Here is a 27,847-nt window from a genome sequence, read left to right as displayed (position 1 = left end):
TGAAACCCAGATCAAGCTATTTCCTCCCTATCATCCCGAAGTACTCCATGTGCCTATCCAATAGCTTCTTAAATGTTCCTAAAGTTTCTGACTCCACTATCACTGCAGGCAGTCCATTCCACACCCCAACCACTCTCTGAGTAAAAAAAAATTTTAAGCTTTAAATGGCCGCCTCCTGCACTGTAGGGATTCTATGAACAGTGACTACATTTCGAAAGTATTTGATTGATTGTAAAGTGCTTTGGGAGACCCTGAAGCCCTGAAAGATGCTACGTAAATGACGGTCAGCTTGTTTCCTCTGTCTGGCAGGTGCAATGGTTTGCTGTGCTGTATAAATGAAAGTTTTTCCGCTGACTGTCTTGGCTTTCTTTCCCCCCCCAGGAACATCTGCCTGTCCGAATGGTAGCTTCCACTGCACGAACGCTGGCCACAGACCCCAGTACATTCCATCCTCCCGAGTGAATGACGGCATTTGCGGTAAGCGCTGTTGTGAAATGATGGTATTGTGTGGCCAACTGCGATTGGGTCTCTTGATGAAATGGCTGGCTTGCCACATGTGGGGGTTGACTTTGGAGATCTGCTCTTTTTCATCAAGGACAAAGAAGCCCCGGGATATTATCGGTAGACTATTAATCCAGAAACTCAGCTGATATTCTGGGGACATGGATTCGAATCCCGCCACGGCAGATGGTAGAATTTGAATTCAATAAAAAATATCTGGAATTAAGAATCTACTGATGACCATGAAGCCATTGTCGGAAAAACCCATCTGGTTCAATAATATCCCTTCAGAGAAGGAAATCTGCTGTCCTTACCCGGTCTGGCCTACTTGTGACTCCAGAGCCACAGCAATGTGGTTGACTCTCAACTGCCCTCAGGCAACTAGGAATGGGCAATAAATGCTGGCCCAGCCAGCGACGCCCATGTCCCACTCATGAATTTTTAAAAAAGGGTTTTGGCACAGCTGTAAAGCATTGCACAGAGTTTGATTGCTTATTAATTACAATGGTCTTTTGAAGTTGGGCCCTCCCTTTAGCTTGCGTAGTGGAAGGGCCTAGTTCGAGGAGCTGATTCGGTTGGGGAGATTCCGGTCGCTCGTAGGTACAGACATAATTGTATTTGCAAGTTTGGCCTCCCTTTAGACTACAGTCAACACAATTGTGGTCTGGACACAGTGTAGAGGGGCAGATCTTTCCTTTTGTTTTCAGTGTGCAAAAGCATTCTGCCAAGTATTTTTTAAATCATGTTCTCTGCAGTTATAAGCAGCTTTGTTTTTTTTTCATTGTGTCACCGGCTGCCTGGTTAGATGTCTTTTTATTGCTACTTAAATGGGGTTTTGTTTATTTTTAATCTGGGCCTAATGCACTTTCGTGGGGGGGGGGGATGTGGTGGGGGGTGGGGCACTGCAATTGGAATCGGGGGGTCCCTGGAGTGGAAAGCAGCCCCATTCCTGATCACTGTTCAGTGTTGGTGTCTGGATAATCTTCCACCCGTCTGACTCAAACATTTTCAAGGAAGGAGAGGGGAATTAGAAAAAAAAATCCACATCTGACGTGGGAGATGCCAATTTGCCGCTTGATATTAGCTACGCGTGCAATATACAGATCTGTACAATGGCAAGTATGCTAAAAGCTTATATTGATGGGCCATACATAGAGGGTGGCACGGTGGCACAGTGGTTAGCACTGCTGCCTCACAGCTCCAGGGACCCGGGTTCAATTCCCGGCTCGGCACACTGTCTGTGTGGAGTTTGCACGTTCTCCCCCGTGTCTGTGTGGGTTTCCTCTGGGTGCTCCAGTTCCCTCCCACAGTCCAAAGATGTGTGGGAAAAGTTAACTCCACCCTAAATAGTAGGTTTGCTTTAGGCAGAGATAGATACCACCTCCCGCGATAGAGACTGGGCGGGGGGGGGGGGAGAGAGGGGGAGCAGGAAGTACTGCCCAGGAACTTGCACAGGGGAGTTGGCCATGCTAAATTGCCCCTTAGTGTCCCGGGATGCGTAGGTTAGACGAGTCAGATTCATAGAGAGGGGTAAATATGTGGGATGAGGGGCCTGGGTGGGATTGTGGTCGGTGCAGGCTCGATGGGCTGAATGGCCTCCTCCTGCCCTGTAGGGATTCTGTGACACTTCCTCCCAAATGAGGGGAATTGCAGAGCTGTGATTTGTACCGATGAAGTGCGCAGTTACAGGGGTGCCAGGCTGAGCTATCGGCTGCAAAAACCCCTCCACCCACCCAGTCCAGCTCCCTTCAGGCTGTCAGTGGAACAGAGTGATGGGAGGATTGGGCCTGCTATAGCAGTGCTGGAGCTTAATCCTTCAGCAGCTCAGCTACACTTTGACAAATTACCCTCTTAATATCGAGAAAACTAATTTATTAGTGTTGTTTTGACTTCTCATTATTCAGACCCAACTTATTTGATTAAGTGACCAGATGTTCATGTGCCTGCTGCCAAGTTGGGCTGTCACCACATGTGATAATTTATCTCCTTTTCCTATTTTAATATCCGTTGTCTGTCTCAGTCCCTTTCTGAGCTCCCGAGCGATGATCTCCCCTGTGCAAGTTCCTGGCCAGTACTTCCTGCTCCCGCTCTCTCCCCCCCCCAGTCTCTATTACGGAAGGTGGTATCTATCTCTGCCGAAAGCAAACCTACTATTAGGGTAGAGTTAACTTTTCCCACGTTTGTGCTTTAGTCTGAAGCCGTGGGTTTTGCTGGTCTGTGGGGTTTGGTGCTACCCAGCTGGGACAGAAGGTGCATCCGATCTTCTTGTGTGAATTCGCAATGGCCTAGTGGTATTATCGCTGGACTGTTAACCCAGAATCTCAGCTAATTGTTCTGGGGGACCTGGGTTCGAATCCCGCCACGGCAGCTGGTGGAATTTGATTTCAATAAAAAATAACTGGAGTTAAGAATCTACTGATGACCATGAAACCGTTGTCGGAAAAACCCCATCTGGTTCACTAATGTTCCTTTAGGGAAGGAAATCTGCCGTCCTTACCTGGTCTGGCCTACATGTGACTCCAGAGCTACAGCAATGTGGTTGACTCTCAACTGCCCTCCAAGGGCAACTATGGATGGGCAATAAATGCTGGCCCAGCCAGCGACGCCCATGTCCCACGAATGAATTAAACAGTCCTTTTCACGATAGGGGGAACTTAAAAAAAAAAATAAAGCTAATTCATTAGTGTCATAAGTAAGACTTACATTAACACTGCAATGAAATTACTGTGAAAATCCCCTAGTCGCCACACTCCGGCACCTGTTCGGGTCAATGCACCCTAACCAGCACGTCTTTCAGAATCTTAGAAACCCTACAGCACAGAAAGAGGCCATTCGGCCCATCGAGTCTGCACCGACCACAATCCCACCCAGGCCCTACCCCCATATCCCAACATATTTTACCCATTAATCCCTCTAACCTACGCATCCCAGGACACTAAGGGGCAATTTTTAGCATGGCCAATCAGCCTAACCTGCACATCTTTCGGACTGTGGGAGGAAACTGGAGCACCCGGAGGGAAACCCACGCAGAGACGGGGGGAGAATGTGCAGACTCCGCACAGACAGTGACCCAAGCCCGGGAATCGAACCCAGGTCGCTGGCGCTGTGAAGCAGCAGTGCTAACCGCTGTGCTACCGTGCCTCGCCTGCTGGCCTTCTGCGGCTTCAGTCAATTTGATGCATCTTCGCCAGAAAATCATGACAGACTTGAATCCCCCAGAGCTCCCGAGCATTGTCTTGTTTGGAACATTATTCTCATTGCTTCAGCACAGTGTTCCTTTCTTGTCACCTGTGTAGATTGCTGTGATACTACGGATGAATACAACAGCGGTATTTCGTGTGAAAATACCTGCAAGTGAGTATAATCATGATGATCCGTCACTGTCAGCAACAATGTAAAAGACTTGCTTCCGATGGACTACCAGAATGCTGCATTTAGCTGGATTCAGGGAAGTCCATATTTGGACGTTGTCCCAAACACTGTGGACTTTCAACTCGCACCATTTGGAGCCACCTTAATTATTTATTAATTTTTATTTATTAGTGTCACAAGTAAGGCTTACTTTAACATTGCAATAAAGTTACTGTGAAAATCCCCCTAGTCGCCATACTCCGGCGCCTGTTCCGGTACACTGAGGGTGAATTTAGCACGGCCTAACCAGCACCTCTTTCGGACTGTGGGAGGAAACCGGAGCACCCGGAGGAAACCCACGCAGACACGGGGAGAATGTGCCGACTCCACACAGACAGTGACCCAAGCCAGGAATCGAACCCGGGTCCCTGGTACTGTGAGGCAGCAGTGCTGTCCATTTAGAGGTCCCTTTGCTGATTAGTCAGACTCGTAGAAAATAGAAGCAAAGAAAGCCATTTGACCCTTCCAGTCTGATTCACCATTTATTTTGACCATATCTGTATAATAAACTTGACTGCTTGTCAACCCTGCCATTTGCTATGTTCCCGTCTTGGATGTCTGTTGCTTGTTCAGACCAGGATATCACTGCAACTCTTCCATGTTCTGATTTTGCATGATTAAATGCCAGAGAGTTGAAAAAGCTTTCTTCTTTAAATTAGGGGGACGGCACAGTGGGTTAGCACTGCTGCCTCACAGCGCCAGGGACCCGGGTTCAATTCCTGGGCTTGGGTCACTGTCTGTGCGGAGTCCGCACGTTCTCCCCGTGTCTGCGTGGGTTGCCTCTGGGTGTTCTGGTTTTCTCCCACAGTCCCAAGATGTGTTGGTCAGGTGGATTGGCCATGCTAAATTGCCCCTTAGTGTCCAAAGATGTGCAGGTTGGTTGGATTAGTCATGGTAACTTGTCCTTTAGTGTCCCAAATGGTGTAGGTTAGATGGATTGGCCATGGCACATGCATGATGACAGGGATTGGGTGGGTGGGTGGGGAGGGCTGTTCTTTCAGAGAGTCAGTACAGACTCGATGGGCTGAATGGCCTCCTTCTCCATTGTAGGCCTTCTATGGGATAGCTCAGTTAATCAGTGAACTCTTGTAACTATCAGGGGCATTTATAGAAACTCTGTTGAGTCCAGTATTATTGGGGTTGTGTAACCGGACTATGAATGAATGCAGGGATAAACAGGAAAGCACAAACGCAGAAACTGATAGAAACACCTTTCAGGTTTTAGAGAAGATTGTGACTGCGGGCCCTTTGGGGGACGATAGCTCTGTAACTTCTCTGTGCCCCATCTCTGCACGTGAGAATTGTAATCAATGCAGTTGAACTGTTGGCCTCTTGTGTCCTGAGAACCGAATAAATCTTTTGTGCGTTCTTCCGCCACCAAACAGGGAGCAAGGACGCCAAGAGAAGGAAACCTTGCAGAAAATGGCGGAGATCGCCAAAGAAGGATTGCGACTCAAGCAGCAGCTCATCGAAGAAGCAAAGAAAAGCAGGGAAGACAAACAGGTTCGCTCCTTTACTCTGCACTTAACAAGTAACGGGCAGAAACTCTGTGCCCTTGGACTTTGAGATGTGGATGTTGAAATGCTATTTAAGTAGCTGAGTTCCAGAATAAATAAATAACCAGTTGGTGAGCAGAGTAAATTCCTTGTTTCCAACCCTGCAATTTTTTCCCCTCTTTAAAATTCCACACATTCACGTGTGTGTGCCCATATTTGGACGAACATTCATCATAAGCATTTCGTGCAGCTAACGTGCAGGTTCAGTCGGCAGTTAGGAAGGCAAATGCAATGTTAGCATTCGTGTCGAGAGGGCAAGAATACAAGAGCAAGGATGTACTTCTGATGCTGTCTCAGGCTCTGGTCAGACCACATTTGGAGTATCATGAGCAGTTTTGGGCCTCATATCTAAGGAAGGATGTACTGGCCTTGGAGAGGCTCCAGAGGAGGTTCACATGAATGATCCCTGGAATCAAGAGCTTGTCGTATGAGGAATGGTTGAGGACTCTGGGTCTGTACTCGTTGGAGTTTAGAAGGATGAGGGGGGGACCTTATTGAAACTTACAGGATACTGAGAGGCCTGGATAGAGTGGACGTGGAGAGGATGTTTCCACTAGTTGGAAAAACTGGAACCAGAGGGCACAACCTCAGGCTAAAGGGACGATTCTTTAAAACAGAGATGAGGAGGAATTTCTTCAGCCAGAGACTGGTGAATCTGTGGAACTCTTTGCCGCAGAAGGCTGTAGAGGCCGGGTCATTGAGTGTCTTTAAGACAGAGATAGATAGATTCTTGATTAATAAGGGGATCAGAGATTATGGGGAAAAGGCAGGAAAATGGGGATGAGAAAAATATCAGCCATGATTGAATAGTGGAGCAGACTCGATGGGCCCAGTGGCCTAATTCTGCTCCTATGTCTTATGTTCTTCTGCTTCACTTGAAACACAGTAAGAAGTCTCACAACACCAGGTTAAAGTCCAACAGGTTTATTTGGTAGCAAATACCATAAGCTTTCGGAGCAATGCTCCTTCGTCAGATGGAGTGGTCTCTGTTCTCAAACAGGGCACAGACACAGAAATCAAATTACAGAATACCGAATAGAATGCAAATCTCTACAGCCAGCCAGGTCTTAAATGTACAGACAATGTGGGTGGAGGGAGCATTCAACACAGGTTAAAGAGATGTGTATTGTCTCCAGACAGTACAGCTTGTGAGATTGTGCAAGTCCAGGAGGCAAGCTGTGGGAGTTACTGATAATGTGACATAAATCCAACATCCCGGTTTAGACCGTCCTCATGTGTGCGGAACTTGGCTATCAGTTTCTGCTCAGTGACTCTGCGCTGTCGTGTGTCGTGAAGGCCGCCTTGGAGAACGCTTACCTGAAGATCCTAACCCCCACAGCTTGCCTCCTGGACTTGCACAATCTCACAAGCTGTACTGTCTGGAGACAATACACATCTCTTTAACCTGTGTTGAATGCTCCCTCCACCCACATTGTCTGTACATTTAAGACCTGGCTGGCTGTAGAGATTTGCATTCTAATCGGTATTCTGTAATTTGATTTCTGTGTCTGTGCCCTGTTTGAGAACAGAGACCACTCCATCTGACGAAGGAGCATTGCTCCGAAAGCTTATGGTATTTGCTACCAAATAAACCTGTTGGACTTTAACCTGGTGTTGTGAGACTTCTTACTGTGCTTACCCCAGTCCAACGCCGGCATCTCCACATCATCACTTGAAACAGACATAAATGATCATGACCTGTGTCGCAAATGGTTTCTATAAAGTATAGGAGCAGAATTTGGCCCATCGAGTCTGCTCCGCCATTCGATCATGGCTGATGAGTTTCTCATCCCCATTCTCCTGCCTTTTCCCCATAACCTTTGATCCCCTTCCCAATCAAGAACCTATCGATCTCTGTCTTAAAGACACTCAATGACCTGTCCTTCACAGCCTTCTGCGGCAATGAATTCCACACATTCACACCCTCCAGCTGAAGAAATTGCTCCTCATCTCGGTTCTAAAGGGTTGTCCCTTTACTCTGAGGCTGTCCCCTCGGATCCTAGTCTATCCTACTCTCGGAAACATCTTCCTCACGTCCACTCTATCCAGGCCTGGCAGTAGAATACAAAAGCAGGGATGTACTGCTGTAAGTTTCAATGAGTGCCCTCTTCATCCTTCTGAACTCCATTGAGTACAGATCCAGAGTTCTCATATGACAAGCTCTTCATTCCAGGGATCATTCTTGTGAACCTCCTCTGGACCGTCTCCAGGGCCAGTACATCCTTCCTTAGATACGGGGCCCAAAACTGCTCACAGTACTCCAAATGTAGTCTGACCAGAGTCTGATAAAACCTCAGCAGTACATCCCTGCTTTTGTATTCTAGTGATAAAAGATTTGTTAAAAAGTGCTTTGGTTCCCCTCCTGCTCCCCTTGCAGTTCTGGAAAATGAGTCTGTTGAGGAAATTTACCTGTCAGTTAATTATTTTTTGAAATTTTATTCCATATAAATCCTCTCCGCCCGTGCCTACTTTTCTCCCGAGGATGAGAACTCATTATCGTATGTCATTCCATAGGTGTTTGTTAATTTTTAATTTATTAAATTAATTAATACCCCACAGTATGTTACAGAGCCCGACTAGACCCCAACAGGTTCTCTATTTTTGCGTTGGTGTGAGGATAATGTGTTTCACTCCAGGTGTGATTCTATTGACACACTAGGAAGCTTTTATCAAAACAACTTTATATTAACAATACAATTTAACTATAACGAATGAATTAGCTTAACATTTGCTAATTGAAATACTTAAGCATAGAGTCAGAGGTTTACAGCATGGAAACAGGCCCTTCGGCCCAGTCCATGCTGCCCGTTTTTTTTTTAAACCACTAAGCTAGGCCCAATTGCCCACGTTTGGCCCATGTCCCTCTATACACATTTTATCCCTGTAGCTGTCTAAATCCTTCTTAAAAGACAAAATTGTACCCGCCTCTACTGCTACCTCTGGCAGCTCGTTCCAGACACTCACCACCCTGTGGGTGGAAAACATTGCCCCTCTGGACCCTTTTGTATCTCTCCCCTCTCACCGTAAACCTATACCCTCTAGTTTTAGACTCCCCTACCTTTGGGAAAAGATGTTGACTATCTAGCTGACCTATGCCCCTCATTATTTTATAGACCTCTATAAGATCACCCCTCAGCCTCCTACGCTTCAGGGGGAAAAGTCCCAGTCTATCCAACCTCTCCTTATAACTCAAACCATCAAGTCCCGGTAGCATCCTAGTAAATCTTTTCTGCACTCTTTCTAGTTTAATAATATCCTATCTATAATAGGGTGACCAGAACTGTACACACTGTTCCAAGTGTGGCCTTCCTACATGACAAAATACAATTCTTAACTGCTAACCTATCTCTATTAGTTCCAGTTCAAACAATAGGGCGGCACATTGGTGAGCATTGCTGCCTCACAGCGCCAGGGACCCAGGTTCAATTCTCGGCTTGGATCACTGTCTGTGTGGAGTTTGCACATTCTCCCTGTGTCTGGGTGGGTTTCCTCCAAGTGCACCGGTTTCCCCTCTCAGTCCAAAGGTGGATTGGCCACTCTAAATTGTCCCCTAATGTCAGGGAGACTAGCTAGGGTAAATGCATGGGGTTATGGGATAGGGCCCGGGTGGGATTGTGGTCGGTGCAGACTCAATGGGCCGAATGGCCTCCTTCTGTACTGAAGGATTCTATGAATCTTCATAGACTTAAACTCGTCCTCAAACCCAGTTAGTAATGCACTGGCTTATGTGCTTGTACTTGGACTGCTAGTCCTCGAGCTTCCAGAACACTTCTGGAGACAGACAGAGACCTTCTCTCCTAGCAGGACCTAAGCAGTAGCCTGCAGCCTCTTGCTTGTTTCAGAACCCGGCAGTAACAGCCTGCTTTTTAACCTGTAAGCTTAGGTTCGCTCCTTAAGCCCATTACTCCATCAGTCAGTCTAATCAAAACCCTACTCTGAAACCCCAGTGGGGAAAACCAAACAAACAAAAGTGCATTAACTCAGATTAGAACCAACACATTCCCTAGCTAAAATGAATCATTAGCCCGCTTTCTCTGCATGTGAGCTGCCCATTTTGCAGACAAATTGGCACCGTGTAAAACAGAGCTGAATTTTAAACATACCCCCTCACAAGAAACATGATATGAATACATTTCTTAAAGGCACAGTATCGTCACATAGTGCCAACAGACCATATGATCATTGCAACCCCAGTGTTAAGATGCTGCATCAGAAAGAATGACCTTTGGGCTTTTTTCATGAAGGTTGCTCATTGATGGGCTGTTGATGGCATTTTCTTGTCCATGACTACACTCAGACTGCCATATTTAAGTTTAAATAATGAACTTCAGTAGGCTCTGTGTGGTGGACGTGCTGAGTGTTTGGCGGGGGGGGGGGGGGGGGAGGGGGGCGGTTTGCGTGGGGTGGTGGGGGCGTGGAACTGAGGGAGAGGACCCATGATCCTGGTTTTGACGTTTATAGAATCCTACAGTGAAGAAGGAGGCCATTCGGCTCATCGAGTCTGCACCGACCACAATCCCACCCTGACCCTATCCCCATAACCCCATGTATTTACCCCAGCTAGACTCCTGACACTAAGGGACAATTTAGCACGGCCAATCCACCTAACCCGCACATCTTTGGAAACGAAGGGGCAATTTAGCACGGCCAATCCATCGAACCCGCACATCTTTGGACTGTGGGAGGAAACCGGAGCACCCGGAGGAAACCCACACAGACATGGTGGGGAAACGTGCAAACTCCGCACAGACAGTGACCCAAGGCCGGAATTGAACCCAGGTCCCTGGCGCTGTGAGGCAGCAGTGCTAACCACTGTGCCACCGTACCACCTGTTGCATTTGAAAATTCATCTTATGTAATTGACATCTCTTGGATATCCCGAATATCTTGCGTTTTCCATAGAATTTACTGTTTCGAAGTCCTGTCACAGTTTGTTGAATCACAGAATCCCTACAGCACAGAAGGAGGCCATTCGGCCCATCGAGCCTGTACTGACAACAATCCTACCCTGGCCCTATGTAGGGTCCATTCATTCCTTTCAATAGACGTTTTCTGGCATTCATCGCTGGCACGATGAATTTCTTTTATTGGACAAAACTTAAAATCGACATTACAGAAGCGAAAAGAAAGAAGGCAATTGGGATTGGCTTTGACTGCCAGCCCCTGCACAGAAACCATGTACTCGGGTACACAGAACTGGAAAACAAACTGCCAGGCTGAACACACCGTTCCAAACTAATTTCTATCTCATTATTGTGAGTGTCCTTGCAGTCTGACTCTGTCAAGAGAGAACAGGTTTTGCAGCTGTTGTTATCAAAACTTGTTTTGCTTGCTGTGTACTTTTCAAGAACTTTCAGCTAACCCATCGCGCCTTCTGAGATTTAAAATGTAGTCGAGTTTAGCAGTGAGTTTTGTTTTTAAGCTTAGCAGAGTTAGTTACGTAGGCAGAAATATCTTAAAACGAAGTCTTTGCATAGATTGAAGCAAACAGGGCTAAGCATCCATAGGATCTCTCACCCTATCCCCGTAATCTCATCTATTGACTCTGCTAATTCACCTTGCGTGTGTTGTTCTATTGTGGCAGTGTTGGTTGAAGGATTAATGTTTTTTGCTTTGGGGCCAGGAGAGCTCCCCGCCTCTCTCCTGATAGTAATGCAGGGGATCCTTTGCATCCACTTTTTAAAAATCCCTATGGTGCAGAAGAGGCCATTGGGTCTACACTAACTCTCTGAAAGAGCAACTTAACCAGGCCCTCTTTCCCCCATCCTAAACCCGTAACCCCACACATTTCCCAGACCTAATCCATCTAGCCTACACATCTTTGGACACTAAGGGGCAATTTAGCACGGCCGATCCGCACGGCCTACACATCTTTGGACTGTGGGAGGAAGCCGGAGCACCCGGAGGAAACCCACGTAGAAATGGGGAGAATGTGTAAACTCCGCACAGATAGTCACCCGAGGCTGGAATTGAACCCGGGTCCCTGGGGCTGTGAGGTGGAGATGCCGGCGTTGGACTGGGGTAAACACAGTAAGAAGTTTAACAACACCAGGTTAAAGTCCAACAGGTTTATTTGGTAGCAAAAGCCACACAAGCTTTCGAGGCTCTGAGCCCCTTCTTCAGGTGAGTGGGAATTCTGTTCACAAACAGAACTTATAAGACACAGACTCAATTTACATGAATAATGGTTGGAATGCGAATACTTACAACTAATCCAGTCTTTAAGAAACAAAACAATGGGAGTGGAGAGAGCATCAAGACAGGCTAAAAAGATGTGTATTGTCTCCAGACAAGACAGCCAGTGAAACTCTGCAGGTCCACGCAACTGTGGGAGTTACAAATAGTGTGACATAAATTCTGATTCTAGGATCGCATGATAAAGACTCAGGAGGAAAAAAGCAGAAATATTTATGTGAAATAGTGTGACATAAACCCAATATCCCGGTTGAGGCCGTCCTTGTGTGTGCGGAACCTGGCTATCAGTTTCTGCTCAGCGACTCTGCGCTGTCGTGTGTCGCGAAGGCCGCCTTGGAGAACGGTAGCAGTGTGAGGTAGCAGTGCTGACATGTCATGCAAAGGTGTTGGGAATGTGATGAATATTAAGTCAAAGGAGCATTGCTGTAACATAAGAACATAAGAAATAGGAGCAGGAGTAGGCCATCTAGCCCCTCGAGCCTGCCCCGCCATTCAATAAGATCATGGCTGATCTGAAGTGGATCAGTTCCACTTACCCGCCTGATCCCTATAACCCCTAATTCCCTTGCCGATCAGGAATCCATCTATCCGTGATTTAAACATATTCAACGAGGTAGCCTCCACCACTTCAGTGGGCAGAGAATTCCAGAGATTCACCACCCTCTGAGAGAAGAAGTTCCTCCTCAACTCTGTCCTAAACTGACCCCCCTTTATTTTGAGACTGTGCCCTCTAGTTCTAGCTTCCTTTCTAAGTGGAAATAATCTCTCCACCTCTACCCTATCCAGCCCCTTCATTATCTTATAGGTAACTACAGGTAGATGCTAAAAGTGTGTAAGCGTTTGTTGCGGGCTTTGACGTCCACTTTTTAATTGATCACAAATTTACCCTTCAAATAACCAGACCAAGTCACGGAGTTCTCTTAAACACTATTTTAATCAAACTGGAGCTCGGACCCTGCAAACTCACAGGTCGCAGTCTATAACTAGCCAGAGTGCGGAATTTCGAAATCTACAAGCACTTGTAGTTTCAAATTCGATTACAAGTAATTAGCATATACCAATCGTGTTTTAGGGGTTATCTTAGTTACTAAGGTTACATCATTCAGATATTAAAACCAACCACAATCACCTTATGCTTGCTTAATTATAATATCCAATCCTTAGGAAGAGTTAATCCATCATGGTTACAAGTTATCATTGCCCCAGTTTGTGTCGGTGTATCATTCCCTTTTTCCAGTTACAGATTTAATGAATTTTCTTAGACTAATAGCCTTGATGCTTATCTGTGAAGACCCTTTTTTTTCCATTGCAGCTTATGTGAATTTTAAACGTGGGTGGTGATGAACCCATTTCACCGTTCCATTGCGGAACAACAGCATCACTTGACTTCGGTGAAGCAAAAGTTGCCAAATAGAAATTGAGGTGTGCTTTATCTGTTGTGTTGTCAACAGCAAACCCTCACAGACTTACAGACGAAGAAGCAGATCTGGGAAGCGAATGTGGAATCGCTGAAAACGGTGAAGGAAGCAGCAGAGAAACCGGAACAGGAGGCAAAGGAAATTCACAAGAAAGCATGGGAAGGTAATGTATCCTATTTTAGTTAGATTGAATGAATTGGATTAAGCCCTTCTTGTCAGTTAACTGTTCCCTGGTGTATTCTCCATGGTAACATGATCAAAATGAATGGTGGAGCAGGCTCGAAGGGCCGAATGGCCCACTCCTGTTTCTCGTTTCTATGCTTTAATCTCTACCAGTCAGAGTCCATTTGCCAGCTCTCTTCTCGTGCAGTATAAATTATTGTTCTTTTGCAATTGATGTCCTTGCAAATCTAACCTGATAAGTGCAAGATGATCAGCTTTGACACTGTGGGCCATAACTTCTGGTGGGGTGGCAATCAAGTCAGTTTGTAGTCGGGGTCTCCCTGGTGGAGGGGAGGGGGAAGGGAAGGGAGCAAAGAATCCTGCTGGGGAGAGAGGTGGGTGTCAGAGGAGCTGGCTACCATAGTTACCCAGAAGTTATAAATCTTTGATGGAAAACAGTTGGGCAACACGGTGGCGCAGTGGTTAGCACAGCTGCCTCATAGCGCCAGGGACCTGGGTTCGATTCCCGGCTTGGGTCTCTGTCTGTGCGGAGTCTGCACGTTCTCCCCGTGTCTGTGTGGGTTTCCTCCGGTGCTGCGGTTTCCTCCCACTGTCCAAAAGACATGCTTGTTAGGGTGCATTGGCTGTGCTAAATTCTCCCCCTCAGTGTGCCCAAACGGGGGATTTTCACAGTAACTTCATCGCAGTGTTAATGTAAGCCTTACTTGTGACTAATAAATAAACTTTGAAAACCTGAACTATCTAGGGCTTGCGGTTTAGATCGCATTTTGGATGGTTCCTGTTGCAGGACAATTGGCATTCGGAAGCTTGACTTTTCTGGCCAATGGCCATGCAGTCCTTATCTGGGAACCTTTGGCGAGGCTGTGTGTGTGGGGTTGGCGGCGGGGGGGGGGGGGGGGGGGGGGTGTGTGGTTGGCGGGTATGTGTGTGTGTGTGGTTGGCGGGTATGTGTGTGTGTGTGGTTGGCGGGTATGTGTGTGTGTGTGGTTGGCGGGTATGTGTGTGTGTGTGGTTGGCGGGTATGTGTGTGTGTGTGGTTGGCGGGTATGTGTGTGTGTGTGGTTGGCGGGTATGTGTGTGTGTGTGGTTGGCGGGTATGTGTGTGTGTGTGGTTGGCGGGTGTGTGTGTGGTTGGCGGGTGTGTGTGTGGTTGGCGGGTGTGTGTGTGGTTGGCGGGTGTGTGTGTGGTTGGCGGGTGTGTGTGTGGTTGGCGGGTGTGTGTGTGGTTGGCGGGTGTGTGTGTGGTTGGCGGGTGTGTGTGTGGTTGGCGGGTGTGTGTGTGGTTGGCGGGGGGGGTGTGTGGTTGGCGGGGGGGGTGTGTGAGTGGGGCGCTGTGTGTGTGAGTGGGGCTGGCGGGGGGGTGTGAGAGTGGGGTTGGCGGGGGGGGGTGAGAGTGGGGCGCTGTGTGTGTGTGGGGCGCTGTGTGTGTGTGTGGCGCTGTGTGTGTGTGTGTGTGTGTGGCGCTGTGTGTGTGTGTGTGTGGCGCTGTGTGTGTGTGTGTGTGGCGCTGTGTGTGTGTGTGTGGCGCTGTGTGTGTGTGTGTGGCGCTGTGTGTGTGTGTGTGGCGCTGTGTGTGTGTGTGGCGCTGTGTGTGTGTGTGGCGCTGTGTGTGTGTGTGTGTGGCGCTGTGTGTGTGTGTGTGTGGCGCTGTGTGTGTGTGTGTGTGGCGCTGTGTGTGTGTGTGTGTGGCGCTGTGTGTGTGTGTGTGTGTGTGTGTGTGTGGCGCTGTGTGTGTGTGTGTGTGGCGCTGTGTGTGTGTGTGTGGCGCTGTGTGTGTGTGTGTGGCGCTGTGTGTGTGTGTGGGGCGCTGTGTGTGTGTGTGGGGCGCTGTGTGTGTGTGTGGGGCGCTGTGTGTGTGTGTGTGGGGCGCTGTGTGTGTGTGTGTGGGGCGCTGTGTGTGTGTGTGTGGGGCGCTGTGTGTGTGTGTGTGGGGCGCTGTGTGTGTGTGTGTGGGGCGCTGTGTGTGTGTGTGTGGGGCGCTGTGTGTGTGTGTGTGTGGGGCGCTGTGTGTGTGTGTGTGTGGGGCGCTGTGTGTGTGTGTGTGGGGCGCTGTGTGTGTGTGTGTGGGGCGCTGTGTGTGTGTGTGTGGGGCGCTGTGTGTGTGTGTGTGGGGCGCTGTGTGTGTGTGTGGGGCGCTGTGTGTGTGTGTGTGGGGCGCTGTGTGTGTGTGTGTGGGGCGCTGTGTGTGTGTGTGTGGGGCGCTGTGTGTGTGTGTGTGGGGCGCTGTGTGTGTGTGTGTGGGGCGCTGTGTGTGTGTGTGTGGGGCGCTGTGTGTGTGTGTGGGGCGCTGTGTGTGTGTGTGGGGCGCTGTGTGTGTGTGTGGGGCGCTGTGTGTGTGTGTGGGGCGCTGTGTGTGTGTGTGGGGCGCTGTGTGTGTGTGTGGGGCGCTGTGTGTGTGTGTGGGGCGCTGTGTGTGTGTGTGGGGCGCTGTGTGTGTGTGTGGGGCGCTGTGTGTGTGTGTGTGGGGCGCTGTGTGTGTGTGTGGGGCGCTGTGTGTGTGTGTGGGGCGCTGTGTGTGTGTGTGGGGCGCTGTGTGTGTGTGTGGGGCGCTGTGTGTGTGTGTGGGGCGCTGTGTGTGTGTGTGGGGCGCTGTGTGTGTGTGTGGGGCGCTGTGTGTGTGTGTGGGGCGCTGTGTGTGTGTGTGGGGCGCTGTGTGTGTGTGTGGGGCGCTGTGTGTGTGTGTGGGGCGCTGTGTGTGTGTGTGGGGCGCTGTGTGTGTGTGTGGGCGCTGTGTGTGTGTGTGGGGCGCTGTGTGTGTGTGTGTGGGCGCTGTGTGTGTGTGTGTGGGCGCTGTGTGTGTGTGTGGGGCGCTGTGTGTGTGTGTGGGGCGCTGTGTGTGTGTGTGTGGCGCTGTGTGTGTGTGTGTGTGGGCGCTGTGTGTGTGGCGCTGTGTGTGTGCGCTGTGTGTGTGGCGCGTGTGTGTGTGTGGGGCGCTGTGTGTGTGTGTGGGCGCTGTGTGTGTGTGTGGGGCGCTGTGTGTGTGTGTGGGCGCTGTGTGTGTGTGTGTGGGCGCTGTGTGTGTGCGCTGTGTGTGTGGCGCTGTGTGTGTGTGTGGGCGCTGTGTGTGTGGCGCTGTGTGTGTGGCGCTGTGTGTGTGGCGCTGTGTGTGTGGCGCTGTGTGTGTGGCGCTGTGTGTGTGGCGCTGTGTGTGTGGCGCTGTGTGGTGTGGGCGCTGTGTGTGTGGGCGCTGTGTGTGTGCGCTGTGTGTGTGGCGCTGTGTGTGTGGCGCTGTGTGTGTGGCGCTGTGTGTGTGGCGCTGTGTGTGTGGCGCTGTGTGTGTGGCGCTGTGTGTGTGGCGCTGTGTGTGTGGCGCTGTGTGTGTGGCGCTGTGTGTGTGGCGCTGTGTGTGTGTGGCGCTGTGTGTGTGGCGCTGTGTGTGTCGCTGTGTGTGTGGCGCTGTGTGTGTGGCGCTGTGTGTGTGGCGCTGTGTGTGTGGCGCTGTGTGTGTGGCGCTGTGTGTGTGGCGCTGTGTGTGTGGCGCTGTGTGTGTGGCGCTGTGTGTGTGGCGCTGTGTGTGTGGCGCTGTGTGTGTGGCGCTGTGTGTGTGGCGCTGTGTGTGTGGCGCTGTGTGTGTGGCGCTGTGTGTGTGGCGCTGTGTGTGTGGCGCTGTGTGTGTGGCGCTGTGTGTGTGGCGCTGTGTGTGTGGCGCTGTGTGTGTGGCGCTGTGTGTGTGGCGCTGTGTGTGTGGCGCTGTGTGTGTGGCGCTGTGTGTGTGGCGCTGTGTGTGTGTGGCGCTGTGTGTGTGTGGCGCTGTGTGTGTGTGTGGCGCTGTGTGTGGCTGTGTGTGTGGCGCTGTGTGTGTGCGTGTGTGTGTGGCGCTGTGTGTGTGGCGCTGTGTGTGGCGCTGTGTGTGTGTGTGTGTGGGGCGCTGTGTGTGTGGTGTGTGGGGCGCTGTGTGTGTGTGTGTGTGTGGGCGCTGTGTGTGTGTGTGTGTGTGTGGGGCGCTGTGTGTGTGTGTGTGTGGGGCGCTGTGTGTGTGTGTGTGTGGGGCGCTGTGTGTGTGTGTGTGTGGGGCGCTGTGTGTGTGTGTGTGTGGGGCGCTGTGTGTGTGTGTGTGTGGGGCGCTGTGTGTGTGTGTGTGTGTGGGGCGCTGTGTGTGTGGGGCGCTGTGTGTGTGTGTGTGTGTGGCGCTGTGTGTGTGGGCGCTGTGTGTGTGGGGCGCTGTGTGTGGGGGCGCTGTGTGTTGGGGCGCTGTGTGTGTGGGCGCTGTGTGTGTGGGCGCTGTGTGTGTGGGGCGCTGTGTGTGTGTGTGGGGCGCTGTGTGTGTGGGCGCTGTGTGTGTGGTGTGGGGCGCTGTGTGTGTGTGTGTGGGGCGCTGTGTGTGTGTGTGGGCGCTGTGTGTGTGTGTGGGGCGCTGTGTGTGTGTGTGGGGCGCTGTGTGTGTGTGTGTGGGGCGCTGTGTGTGTGTGTGTGGGGCGCTGTGTGTGTGTGTGGGGCGCTGTGTGTGTGTGTGTGGGGCGCTGTGTGTGTGGCGCTGTGTGTGTGTGTGGGGCGCTGTGTGTGTGTGTGTGGGGCGCTGTGTGTGTGTGTGTGGGGCGCTGTGTGTGTGTGTGGGGCGCTGTGTGTGTGTGTGGGGCGCTGTGTGTGTGTGTGGGGCGCTGTGTGTGTGTGTGGGGCGCTGTGTGTGTGTGTGTGGGGCGCTGTGTGTGTGTGTGTGGGGCGCTGTGTGTGTGTGTGTGGGGCGCTGTGTGTGTTGTGTGGGGCGCTGTGTGTGTGTGTGGGGCGCTGTGTGTGTGTGTGTGGGGCGCTGTGTGTGTGTGTGGGGCGCTGTGTGTGTGTGTGGGGCGCTGTGTGTGTGTGTGGGGCGCTGTGTGTGTGTGTGGGGCGCTGTGTGTGTGTGTGGGGCGCTGTGTGTGTGTGTGGGGCGCTGTGTGTGTGTGTGGGGCGCTGTGTGTGTGTGTGGGGCGCTGTGTGTGTGTGTGGGGCGCTGTGTGTGTGTGTGGGCGCTGTGTGTGTGTGTGGGGCGTGTGTGTGTGTGTGGGGCGCTGTGTGTGTGTGTGGGGCGCTGTGTGTGTGTGTGGGGCGCTGTGTGTGTGTGTGGGGCGCTGTGTGTGTGTGTGGGGCGCTGTGTGTGTGTGTGGGGCGCTGTGTGTGTGTGTGGGGCGGCGTGTGTGTGTGTGTGGGGCGCTGTGTGTGTGTGTGGGGCGCTGTGTGTGTGTGTGGGGCGCTGTGTGTGTGTGTGGGGCGCTGTGTGTGTGTGTGGGGCGCTGTGTGTGTGTGTGGGGCGCTGTGTGTGTGTGTGGGGGCGCTGTGTGTGTGTGTGGGGCGCTGTGTGTGTGTGTGGGGCGCTGTGTGTGTGTGTGGGGCGCTGTGTGTGTGTGTGGGGCGCTGTGTGTGTGTGTGGGGCGCTGTGTGTGTGTGTGGGGCGCTGTGTGTGTGTGTGGGGCGCTGTGTGTGTGTGTGGGGCGCTGTGTGTGTGTGTGGGGCGCTGTGTGTGTGTGTGGGGCGCTGTGTGTGTGTGTGGGGCGCTGTGTGTGTGTGTGGGGCGCTGTGTGTGTGTGTGGGGCGCTGTGTGTGTGTGTGGGGCGCTGTGTGTGTGTGTGGGGCGCTGTGTGTGTGTGTGGGGCGCTGTGTGTGTGTGTGTGGGCGCTGTGTGTGTGTGTGGGGCGCTGTGTGTGTGTGTGGGGCGCTGTGTGTGTGTGTGGGGCGCTGTGTGTGTGTGTGGGTGTGGCGCTGTGTGTGTGTGTGGGGCGCTGTGTGTGTGTGTGGGGCGCTGTGTGTGTGTGTGGGGCGCTGTGTGTGTGTGTGGGGCGCTGTGTGTGTGTGTGTGTGGGTGTGGGGCGCTGTGTGTGTGTGTGTGTGGGGCGCTGTGTGTGTGTGTGTGTGTGTGGGGCGCTGTGTGTGTGTGTGTGTGTGGGGCGCTGTGTGTGTGTGTGTGTGGGGCGCTGTGTGTGTGTGTGTGTGGGGCGCTGTGTGTGTGTGTGTGGGGCGCTGTGTGTGTGTGTGGGGCGCTGTGTGTGTGTGTGTGGGGCGCTGTGTGTGTGTGTGTGGGGCGCTGTGTGTGTGTGTGTGGGGCGCTGTGTGTGTGTGGGGCGCTGTGTGTGTGTGTGGGGCGCTGTGTGTGTGTGTGGGGCGCTGTGTGTGTGTGTGGGGCGCTGTGTGTGTGTGTGGGGCGCTGTGTGTGTGTGTGGGGCGCTGTGTGTGTGTGGGGCGCTGTGTGTGTGTGTGTGTGTGGGGCGCTGTGTGTGTGTGTGTGTGGGGCGCTGTGTGTGTGTGTGTGTGTGGGGCGCTGTGTGTGTGTGTGTGGCGCTGTGTGTGTGTGTGTGTGGGGCGCTGTGTGTGTGTGTGTGGGGCGCTGTGTGTGTGTGTGGGGCGCTGTGTGTGTGGGGCGCTGTGTGTGTGTGGGGCGCTGTGTGTGTGTGGGGCGCTGTGTGTGTGTGGGGCGCTGTGTGTGTGTGGGGCGCTGTGTGTGTGTGGGGCGCTGTGTGTGTGTGTGGCGCTGTGTGTGTGTGTGTGGGGCGCTGTGTGTGTGTGTGTGTGGGGCGCTGTGTGTGTGTGTGTGTGGGGCGCTGTGTGTGTGTGTGTGTGGGCGCTGTGTGTGTGTGTGTGTGGGGCGCTGTGTGTGTGTGTGTGTGGGGCGCTGTGTGTGTGTGTGTGTGGGGCGCTGTGTGTGTGTGTGTGTGGGGCGCTGTGTGTGTGTGTGTGGGGCGCTGTGTGTGTGGGGCGCTGTGTGTGTGTGTGTGTGGGGCGCTGTGTGTGTGTGTGTGTGTGGGGCGCTGTGTGTGTGTGTGTGTGGGGCGCTGTGTGTGTGTGTGTGTGGGGCGCTGTGTTGTGTGTGTGTGTGGGGCGCTGTGTGTGTGTGTGTGTGGGGCGCTGTGCGTGTGTGGGGCGCTGTGTGTGTGTGTGTGTGGGGCGCTGTGTGTGTGTGTGTGTGTGGGGCGCTGTGTGTGTGGGGCGCTGTGTGTGTGTGTGGTGTGCGCTGTGTGTGTGGGGCGCTGTGTGTGTGGGGCGCTGTGTGTGTGGGGGCGCTGTGTGTGTGGGGCGCTGTGTGTGTGGGGCGCTGTGTGTGTGGGGCGCTGTGTGTGTGGGGCGCTGTGTGTGTGGGGCGCTGTGTGTGTGGGGCGCTGTGTGTGTGGGGCGGCTGTGTGTGTGGGGCGCTGTGTGTGTGGGGCGCTGTGTGTGTGGGGCGCTGTGTGTGTGGGGCGCTTGGTGTGTGTGTGGGGCGCTGTGTGTGTGGGGCGCTGTGTGTGTGTGTGTGTGGGGCGCTGTGTGTGTGTGTGGGCGCTGTGTGTGTGTGTGTGGGGCGCTGTGTGTGTGTGTGGGGCGCTGTGTGTGTGTGGGGCGCTGTGTGTGTGTGTGTGGGGCGCTGTGTGTGTGTGTGTGGGGCGCTGTATGTGTGTGTGTGGCGCTGTGTGTGTGTGTGTGGCGCTGTGTGTGTGTGTGTGGCGCTGTGTGTGTGTGGGGCGCTGTGTGTGTGTGTGGGGCGCTGTGTGTGTGTGTGGGGCGCTGTGTGTGTGTGTGGGGCGCTGTGTGTGTGTGTGGGGCGCTGTGTGTGTGTGTGGGGCGCTGTGTGTGTGTGTGGGGCGCTGTGTGTGTGTGTGGGGCGCTGTGTGTGTGTGTGGGGCGCTGTGTGTGTGTGTGGGGCGCTGTGTGTGTGTGTGGGGCGCTGTGTGTGTGTGTGGGGCGCTGTGTGTGTGTGTGGGGCGCTGTGTGTGTGTGTGGGGCGCTGTGTGTGTGTGTGGGGCGCTGTGTGTGTGTGTGGGGCGCTGTGTGTGTGTGTGGGGCGCTGTGTGTGTGTGTGGGGCGCTGTGTGTGTGTGTGGGGCGCTGTGTGTGTGTGTGGGGCGCTGTGTGTGTGTGTGGGGCGCTGTGTGTGTGTGTGGGGCGCTGTGTGTGTGTGTGGGGCGCTGTGTGTGTGTGTGGGGCGCTGTGTGTGTGCGTGTGTGGCGCTGTGTGTGTGCGTGTGTGTGTGTGTGGCGCTGTGTGTGTGTGTGGGGCGCTGTGTGTGTGTGGGGCGCTGTGTGTGTGTGGGGCGCTGTGTGTGTGTGGGGCGCTGTGTGTGTGTGGGGCGCTGTGTGTGTGTGGGGCGCTGTGTGTGTGTGGGGCGCTGTGTGTGTGTGGGGCGCTGTGTGTGTGTGGGGCGCTGTGTGTGTGTGTGTGGGGCGCTGTGTGTGTGTGTGTGGGGCGCTGTGTGTGTGTGTGTGTGGGGCGCTGTGTGTGTGTGTGTGTGGGGCGCTGTGTGTGTGTGTGTGTGGGGCGCTGTGTGTGTGTGTGTGTGGGGCGCTGTGTGTGTGTGTGTGTGGGGCGCTGTGTGTGTGTGTGTGTGGGGCGCTGTGTGTGTGTGTGTGTGGGGCGCTGTGTGTGTGTGTGTGTGGGGCGCTGTGTGTGTGTGTGTGTGGGGCGCTGTGTGTGTGTGTGTGGGGCGCTGTGTGTGTGTGTGTGGGGCGCTGTGTGTGTGTGTGTGGGGCGCTGTGTGTGTGTGTGTGGGGCGCTGTGTGTGTGTGTGTGGGGCGCTGTGTGTGTGTGTGTGGGGCGCTGTGTGTGTGTGTGTGGGGCGCTGTGTGTGTGTGTGTGGGGCGCTGTGTGTGTGTGTGTGGGGCGCTGTGTGTGTGTGTGTGGGGCGCTGTGTGTGTGTGTGTGGGGCGCTGTGTGTGTGTGTGTGGGGCGCTGTGTGTGTGTGTGTGGGGCGCTGTGTGTGTGTGTGTGGGGCGCTGTGTGTGTGTGTGTGGGGCGCTGTGTGTGTGTGTGGGGCGCTGTGTGTGTGTGTGTGGCGCTGTGTGTGTGTGGGGCGCTGTGTGTGTGTGGGGCGCTGTGTGTGTGTGGGGCGCTGTGTGTGTGTGGGGCGCTGTGTGTGTGTGGGGCGCTGTGTGTGTGTGGGGCGCTGTGTGTGTGTGGGGCGCTGTGTGTGTGTGGGGCGCTGTGTGTGTGTGTGGCGCTGTGTGTGTGTGTGGCGCTGTGTGTGTGTGTGTGGGGCGCTGTGTGTGTGTGTGTGGGGCGCTGTGTGTGTGTGTGTGGGGCGCTGTGTGTGTGTGTGTGGGGCGCTGTGTGTGTGTGTGTGGGGCGCTGTGTGTGTGTGGGGCGCTGTGTGTGTGGGGCGCTGTGTGTGTGGGGCGCTGTGTGTGTGGGGCGCTGTGTGTGTGGGGCGCTGTGTGTGTGGGGCGCTGTGTGTGTGGGGCGCTGTGTGTGTGGGGCGCTGTGTGTGTGTGTGGGGCGCTGTGTGTGTGTGTGGGGCGCTGTGTGTGTGTGTGGGGCGCTGTGTGTGTGTGTGGGGCGCTGTGTGTGTGTGTGGGGCGCTGTGTGTGTGTGTGGGGCGCTGTGTGTGTGTGTGGGGCGCTGTGTGTGTGTGTGGGGCGCTGTGTGTGTGTGTGGGGCGCTGTGTGTGTGTGTGGGGCGCTGTGTGTGTGTGTGGGGCGCTGTGTGTGTGTGTGGGGCGCTGTGTGTGTGTGTGGGGCGCTGTGTGTGTGTGTGGGGCGCTGTGTGTGTGTGTGGGGCGCTGTGTGTGTGTGTGGGGGGCGCTGTGTGTGTGTGTGTGTGGGGGGCGCTGTGTGTGTGTGGGGGGCGCTGTGTGTGTGTGTGTGTGGGGGGCGCTGTGTGTGTGTGTGTGTGGGGGGCGCTGTGTGTGTGTGGGGCGCTGTGTGTGTGTGTGGGGCGCTGTGTGTGTGTGTGGGGCGCTGTGTGTGTGTGTGGGGCGCTGTGTGTGTGTGGGGCTGGCAGGGAGAGGTGTGTGTGTGTGTCTGGGGTTAGCGGGGAGGGGTGGGTCAGTGCAGTGGTTTGAGGGGTGGTACCATCCAGATACACTGCCTTAAGCTCGGTCATTTTGGGACCTTGTCTCTTTCGTTTCAGCAACATTTGGGTTTTGTACCACCAATCAACTGGAACTCTCCTGATTAATCTATGGCCGATTGACTACTATTAAATAACAGAGAGCATGGACTGGCACAGAACAAATTGTGATTGATCAACGTTTACATTCCATCCCTTTGCTGTCCCAGTTTTTCTTTTACTTCTCCTTCACGAAGATTCGGATCCTGGAAAATTTTAAAGGATCTGTTAACATTGGGGCATTGGGTCGACTGATTTTTAAAAAAATGGACATTGTGAGTTGTTTGTTTTAAAAAGATGCGAATTGTTTCAGAATGTTGCGGGTCATTTCATCTGCTATGGTGGTATTTGTCACGGCTCTGGATATGTGAGCAGAGTTTTCTGAGCAGATTATTGGATGTGAATTGGCTTGATGCCTCCTGTCGCAGCTGCTGTGGTGGAATTTGTCACAGCTTCTCAAAATGTGAGCAGAGTTTTCACAGCAGGTTATTGGGTGAGGATTGGTTTGATGCCTCCTTGAGCGAGATGGAGGCTTTCAGTGAAAAGATTTATTTTTTTAAAAATCAGTATTGTAGTTACAGAGCAACAACTAGATGGGAAAAAGTCTCGAGGAAGAGCTATGTAATTGTAATAATGTTGAGTTAAGAGTATGTGCTGGAGATACTGAGTGCTCTATTCACTTGTTTGCATTACGTTACTATCTTGCGTTGAATTAATTTTGCTGGGGCCTAACATTGGGAGTCATTGCTGTTGTTTTGTGTCTGGTCTACACTTCCGAAATAGCCATTTCTGGCAACTTTTCTGTCACATTTCACCGTCGCTCATAACCTTTTCTTCTATTCATTCGTGGGACGTGAGCATCGCTGGCTGGGCCAGCATTTATTGCCCATCACTAGCTGTCTGAGGGCAGTTGAGAGTCAACCACATTGCTGTGGCTCTGGAGTCACATGTAGGCCAGACCGGGTAAGGACGGCAGATTTCCTTCCCGAAAGGACATTAGTGAACCAGATGGGTTTTTCCGACAATCGACAATGGTTTCACGGTCATCAGTAGATTCTTAATTCCAGATTTTTTTTTTATTGAATTCAAATTCTACCATCTGCCGTGGCGGGATTCGAACCCGGGTCCCCAGAAAATCATAATGCTTTTCACAGTAACTTCATTGCAGTAAGCCTATTTTTGACACTAATCAATAAATGTTAAAATTAATTAGGATGTAGAGATGCCGGCGTTGGACTGGGGTGAACACAGTAAGAGTTTTAACAACACCAGGTTAAAGTTCAACAGGGAGCAAATACCAAATACCATTCGTCAGATGGAGTGGAAATGTGCTCTCAAACAGGGCACAGAGACACAAAAATCAAGTTACAGAATACCGATTAGAATGCGAATCCCTACAGCCAGCCAGGTCTTAAAGATACAGACAATGTAGGTGGAGGGAGCATTAAGCACAGGTTAAAGAGATGTGTATTGTCTCCAGACAGGGCAGCCTGCAAGTCCAGGAGGCAAGCTGTGGGGGTTACTGATAATGTGACATAAATCCAAGATGTTGGATTTAACTTGATTTCTGTGTCTGTGCCCTGTTTGAGAGCACATTTCCACTCCATCTGACAAAGGAGCAGTGCTCCGAAAGCTAATGGTATTTGCTACCAAATAAACCTGTTGGACTTTAACCTGGTGTTGTTAAAACTCTTACAAAATTAATTAGTACAGCACAATAGTCTCAAACTAGTCTTTCTTCATTCTTTCTCTTGTAGGAATGTTAATGGTTGCAGGGCTATAGAATCATGGAAAAGTATAGCATACAAGGCGGCCATTTGGACTATCAAGTTTGCACTTGACCTTTCAAAGAGCCATGCATTTAGTCCCGCTCCCATTGCCTTTCCGGTATTCTGGGTTTTCGTTTCCTCCCAAGTAATTTATTCAATTCACTTATGGAAGCTATATTGAATCAGGCAGTACATACCAAAACCTAACCGCCTGTGTTTTTCAAAAGCGCAACTAAAACATTCCTCATACAATGCTGGGAAAATCTCAGCAGGTCTGACCGCATCTGTGGGGGGAGAATACAGCCAACGTTTCGAGTCTAGGTGACCCTTTGTCAGAGCTGAGAGCAAAGAGAAATCAGCAGAGATTTAAACTTTGAGGAGAAATCAGCAGAGATTTAAACTTTGAGGGTGGGTGGGTGGGGTTTGGAATGGGACAAAGGGAATGTAAATGAGGATATTCGTGGTATTGTCACTGGACTAGTAATCCCGAGACCCAGGGTAATGTTCTGGGAGACACGGGTTCAAATCCCGCCACGGCAGGTGGTGAAATTTGGATTCAATAGAAATCTGGGATTAAGAATCTACTGATGACCATGAAACCATTGTCGATTGTCGGAAAAACCCACCTGGTTCACTAGTGTCCTTTAGGGAAGGAAATCTGCCGACATTGCCCGGTCTGGCCTGCATGTGACTCCAAAGCCACTCTCAACTGCCCTCCAAGGGCAACTATGTATGGGCAACGCCAGTCCCACTGATTGACTCTTTATTGCCTATCACCACGGGCATTTAATGCTGGCCCAGCCAGCGACGCCCACGTCTCATTAACAAATTTTTTTTTTAAATTGCTGATTTTCTTCGCTCTTAGCTCTGACGAAGGGTCACCTAGACTCGAAACGTTGGCTCGATTCTCTCCCCACAGATGCTGTCAGACCTGCTGAGATTTTCCAGCATTTTCTGTTTTTGTTTCAGATTCCAGCGTCCGCAGTGTTTTGCCCTTGTATTAAAACATTCTTCATGTCACTCCTGGTTTCTTTGGCCAGTCACCTGTTATGTCTGTGCCCTCTGGTTATTATCCCTTCACAGTAAGAGTTTTAACAACACCAGGTTAAAGTCCAATAGGTTTATTTGGTAGCAAATGCCATTAGCTACCATCAGCTAATGGAATTTGCTACCAAATAAACCTGTTGGACTTTAACCTGGTGTTGTTAAAACTCTTACTGTGTTTACCCCAGTCCAACGCCGGCATCTCCACATCATTATTATCCCTTCAGCCATTGCAAACAGTTTTTATATTTATATATGCACACACACACGCACGCACACAACCCAAATCCTTAATAGCTCCTTGGGGAAGTGCTGGAGGGCTACTGGCCACCCACTGAATTGTACAGAAACGAGCCCAGTTTGTCCCTGTGTAACTGTCTGGTGACCACAAGCCCTCCACCACTTTCCAAGGAGCTGTTTTCTTCCATAATTCTCAGTTGAATGTACCACAGTAGGAGAGCACTGCAGCACAGTCTGAAACACGCAGATATGTAGCGGTGGCAATCTAATGTGGATAATGGGGCCGTCACGTCCGGCCTCCCCATTGTTGGATATGGGGTGTACCCCAAAGATAAGCTGAGGAATATTTCTCGGGTGAGCATCTGCACGGCAATGGTCCAGAAACCCAACTTCCCCGGGGCAATTGCATTCTGCTGAGAACCATCTGGAAAAAAAAATGATTCAAATAGCCAAGGTTCCACTAATAGTTATTCTGAAAAAGTTAGAGGAAGTAAAACCTCTTCTAACTTCTGCACAACTATGTTAAATATCCAGACCAATCCCCGCACGGAAATCCCATACACTCCTGACTGCCCCCCCGCCCCAATCCCCAGGTCTCCATTCACCTGACTATCTAATCCCGCACCCCCCCCCCCAACATGAGAAAATGCTGGAAAATCTCAGCAGGTCTGGCACCATCTGTAAGGAGAGAAAAGAGCTGATGTTTCGAGTCCAGATGACCCTTTGTCAAAGCTCACCTGGATTCGAAACGTCAGCTCTTCTCTCTCCTTACAGATGCTGCCAGACCTGCTGAGATGTTCCAGCATTTTCTCTCTTGGTTTCAGATCCCCACACACACACACACACACACACACACACACACCTGGGATTCCCCTCCATTCCCTGATGCCCCACTACCTCCACAGGACTACTCCCACCTGTGAGTCCGAACCATAGCCCCGACCTTGCTGGACGCCTTGACCCCCCACAACCCTCACCCCAACCTGGCTGGACGAGCCAACAATGCAACCTGATTGGGCCCATCTCCCTCCCTCCCCCTCCCTGATATTCCTCCACCCCACCCAAATCATATCCATTTGCCTTCGTCACTTGCCTTCCCCCGGTCTGTAAGTTTCAAAGAATTCAACAGGCCCTTCAGCCCACCAAGCCTGTCCTATCTAGACCAACCGCCTATATCTCTCTATTCCCCGTCTGTTCCTGTATCTATCCAGATAAGTCTTAAATGTCGCTCATGTGTCTGCCTCAACCATCTCACTTGGCAGTGCATTCCAGGCCCCCACCACCCTCTGTATAAAAACCTCCCCACACATCTCCACTGAACCTTTCCCCCCTTACCTTGAACTTGTGCCACCTTGTAATTGTCATTTCTGCCCTGGGAAAAAGCTTCCAACTATCCACACCCCTCATAATTTATAAACTTCTATCAGGTCACCCCATAGCCTCCGTTTTTCCAGGGAGAACAATCCCAGTTTATTCAATCTCTCCTCATAGCCAATACCCTCCATACCAGGCAACATCTTGGTAAACCTCCTGTACTCCCTCCAAAGCCACCACACCCTTCTGGTAGTGTGGAAGGGATTTTAGTCTCAATGTCCAAGGTATTAAATTCAGGACATTAATTGTTCCTAGAATCATAGAATCCCTACAATGCAGAAGGTGGCCATTCAGCCCATCGAGCCTGCACTGACCTCAATCCCACCCTATCCCCATAACCCCACATATTTACCCGAGCTCGTCCACCTAAGGGGGAATTTAACATGGCCAATCCA

General features: G+C 52.0%; 1 protein-coding gene across 1 annotated transcript in view; it reads left to right on the top strand.

The window, feature by feature from the left end:
- Positions 1–381: 381 nt before the first annotated feature.
- The window catches only part of prkcsh (PRKCSH beta subunit of glucosidase II), a gene marked incomplete at both ends in the record, with an annotated part of 57,986 nt that continues 30,520 nt past the window's right edge, over positions 382–27,847 (top strand). Inside the window, 4 exons of the mRNA XM_078206905.1 lie at positions 382–477; positions 3,798–3,855; positions 5,298–5,415; positions 13,115–13,244. Of these exons, the coding sequence (XP_078063031.1) occupies positions 382–477; positions 3,798–3,855; positions 5,298–5,415; positions 13,115–13,244 (402 nt within the window). The remainder of the gene's footprint in view (positions 478–3,797; positions 3,856–5,297; positions 5,416–13,114; positions 13,245–27,847) is intronic.

This window comes from Mustelus asterias, unplaced genomic scaffold (genome assembly GCF_964213995.1).
Source record: "Mustelus asterias unplaced genomic scaffold, sMusAst1.hap1.1 HAP1_SCAFFOLD_1869, whole genome shotgun sequence".
NCBI classification, from domain to species: Eukaryota; Metazoa; Chordata; class Chondrichthyes; order Carcharhiniformes; family Triakidae; genus Mustelus; species Mustelus asterias.
This window is presented reverse-complemented; position numbering and strand designations above follow the sequence as displayed.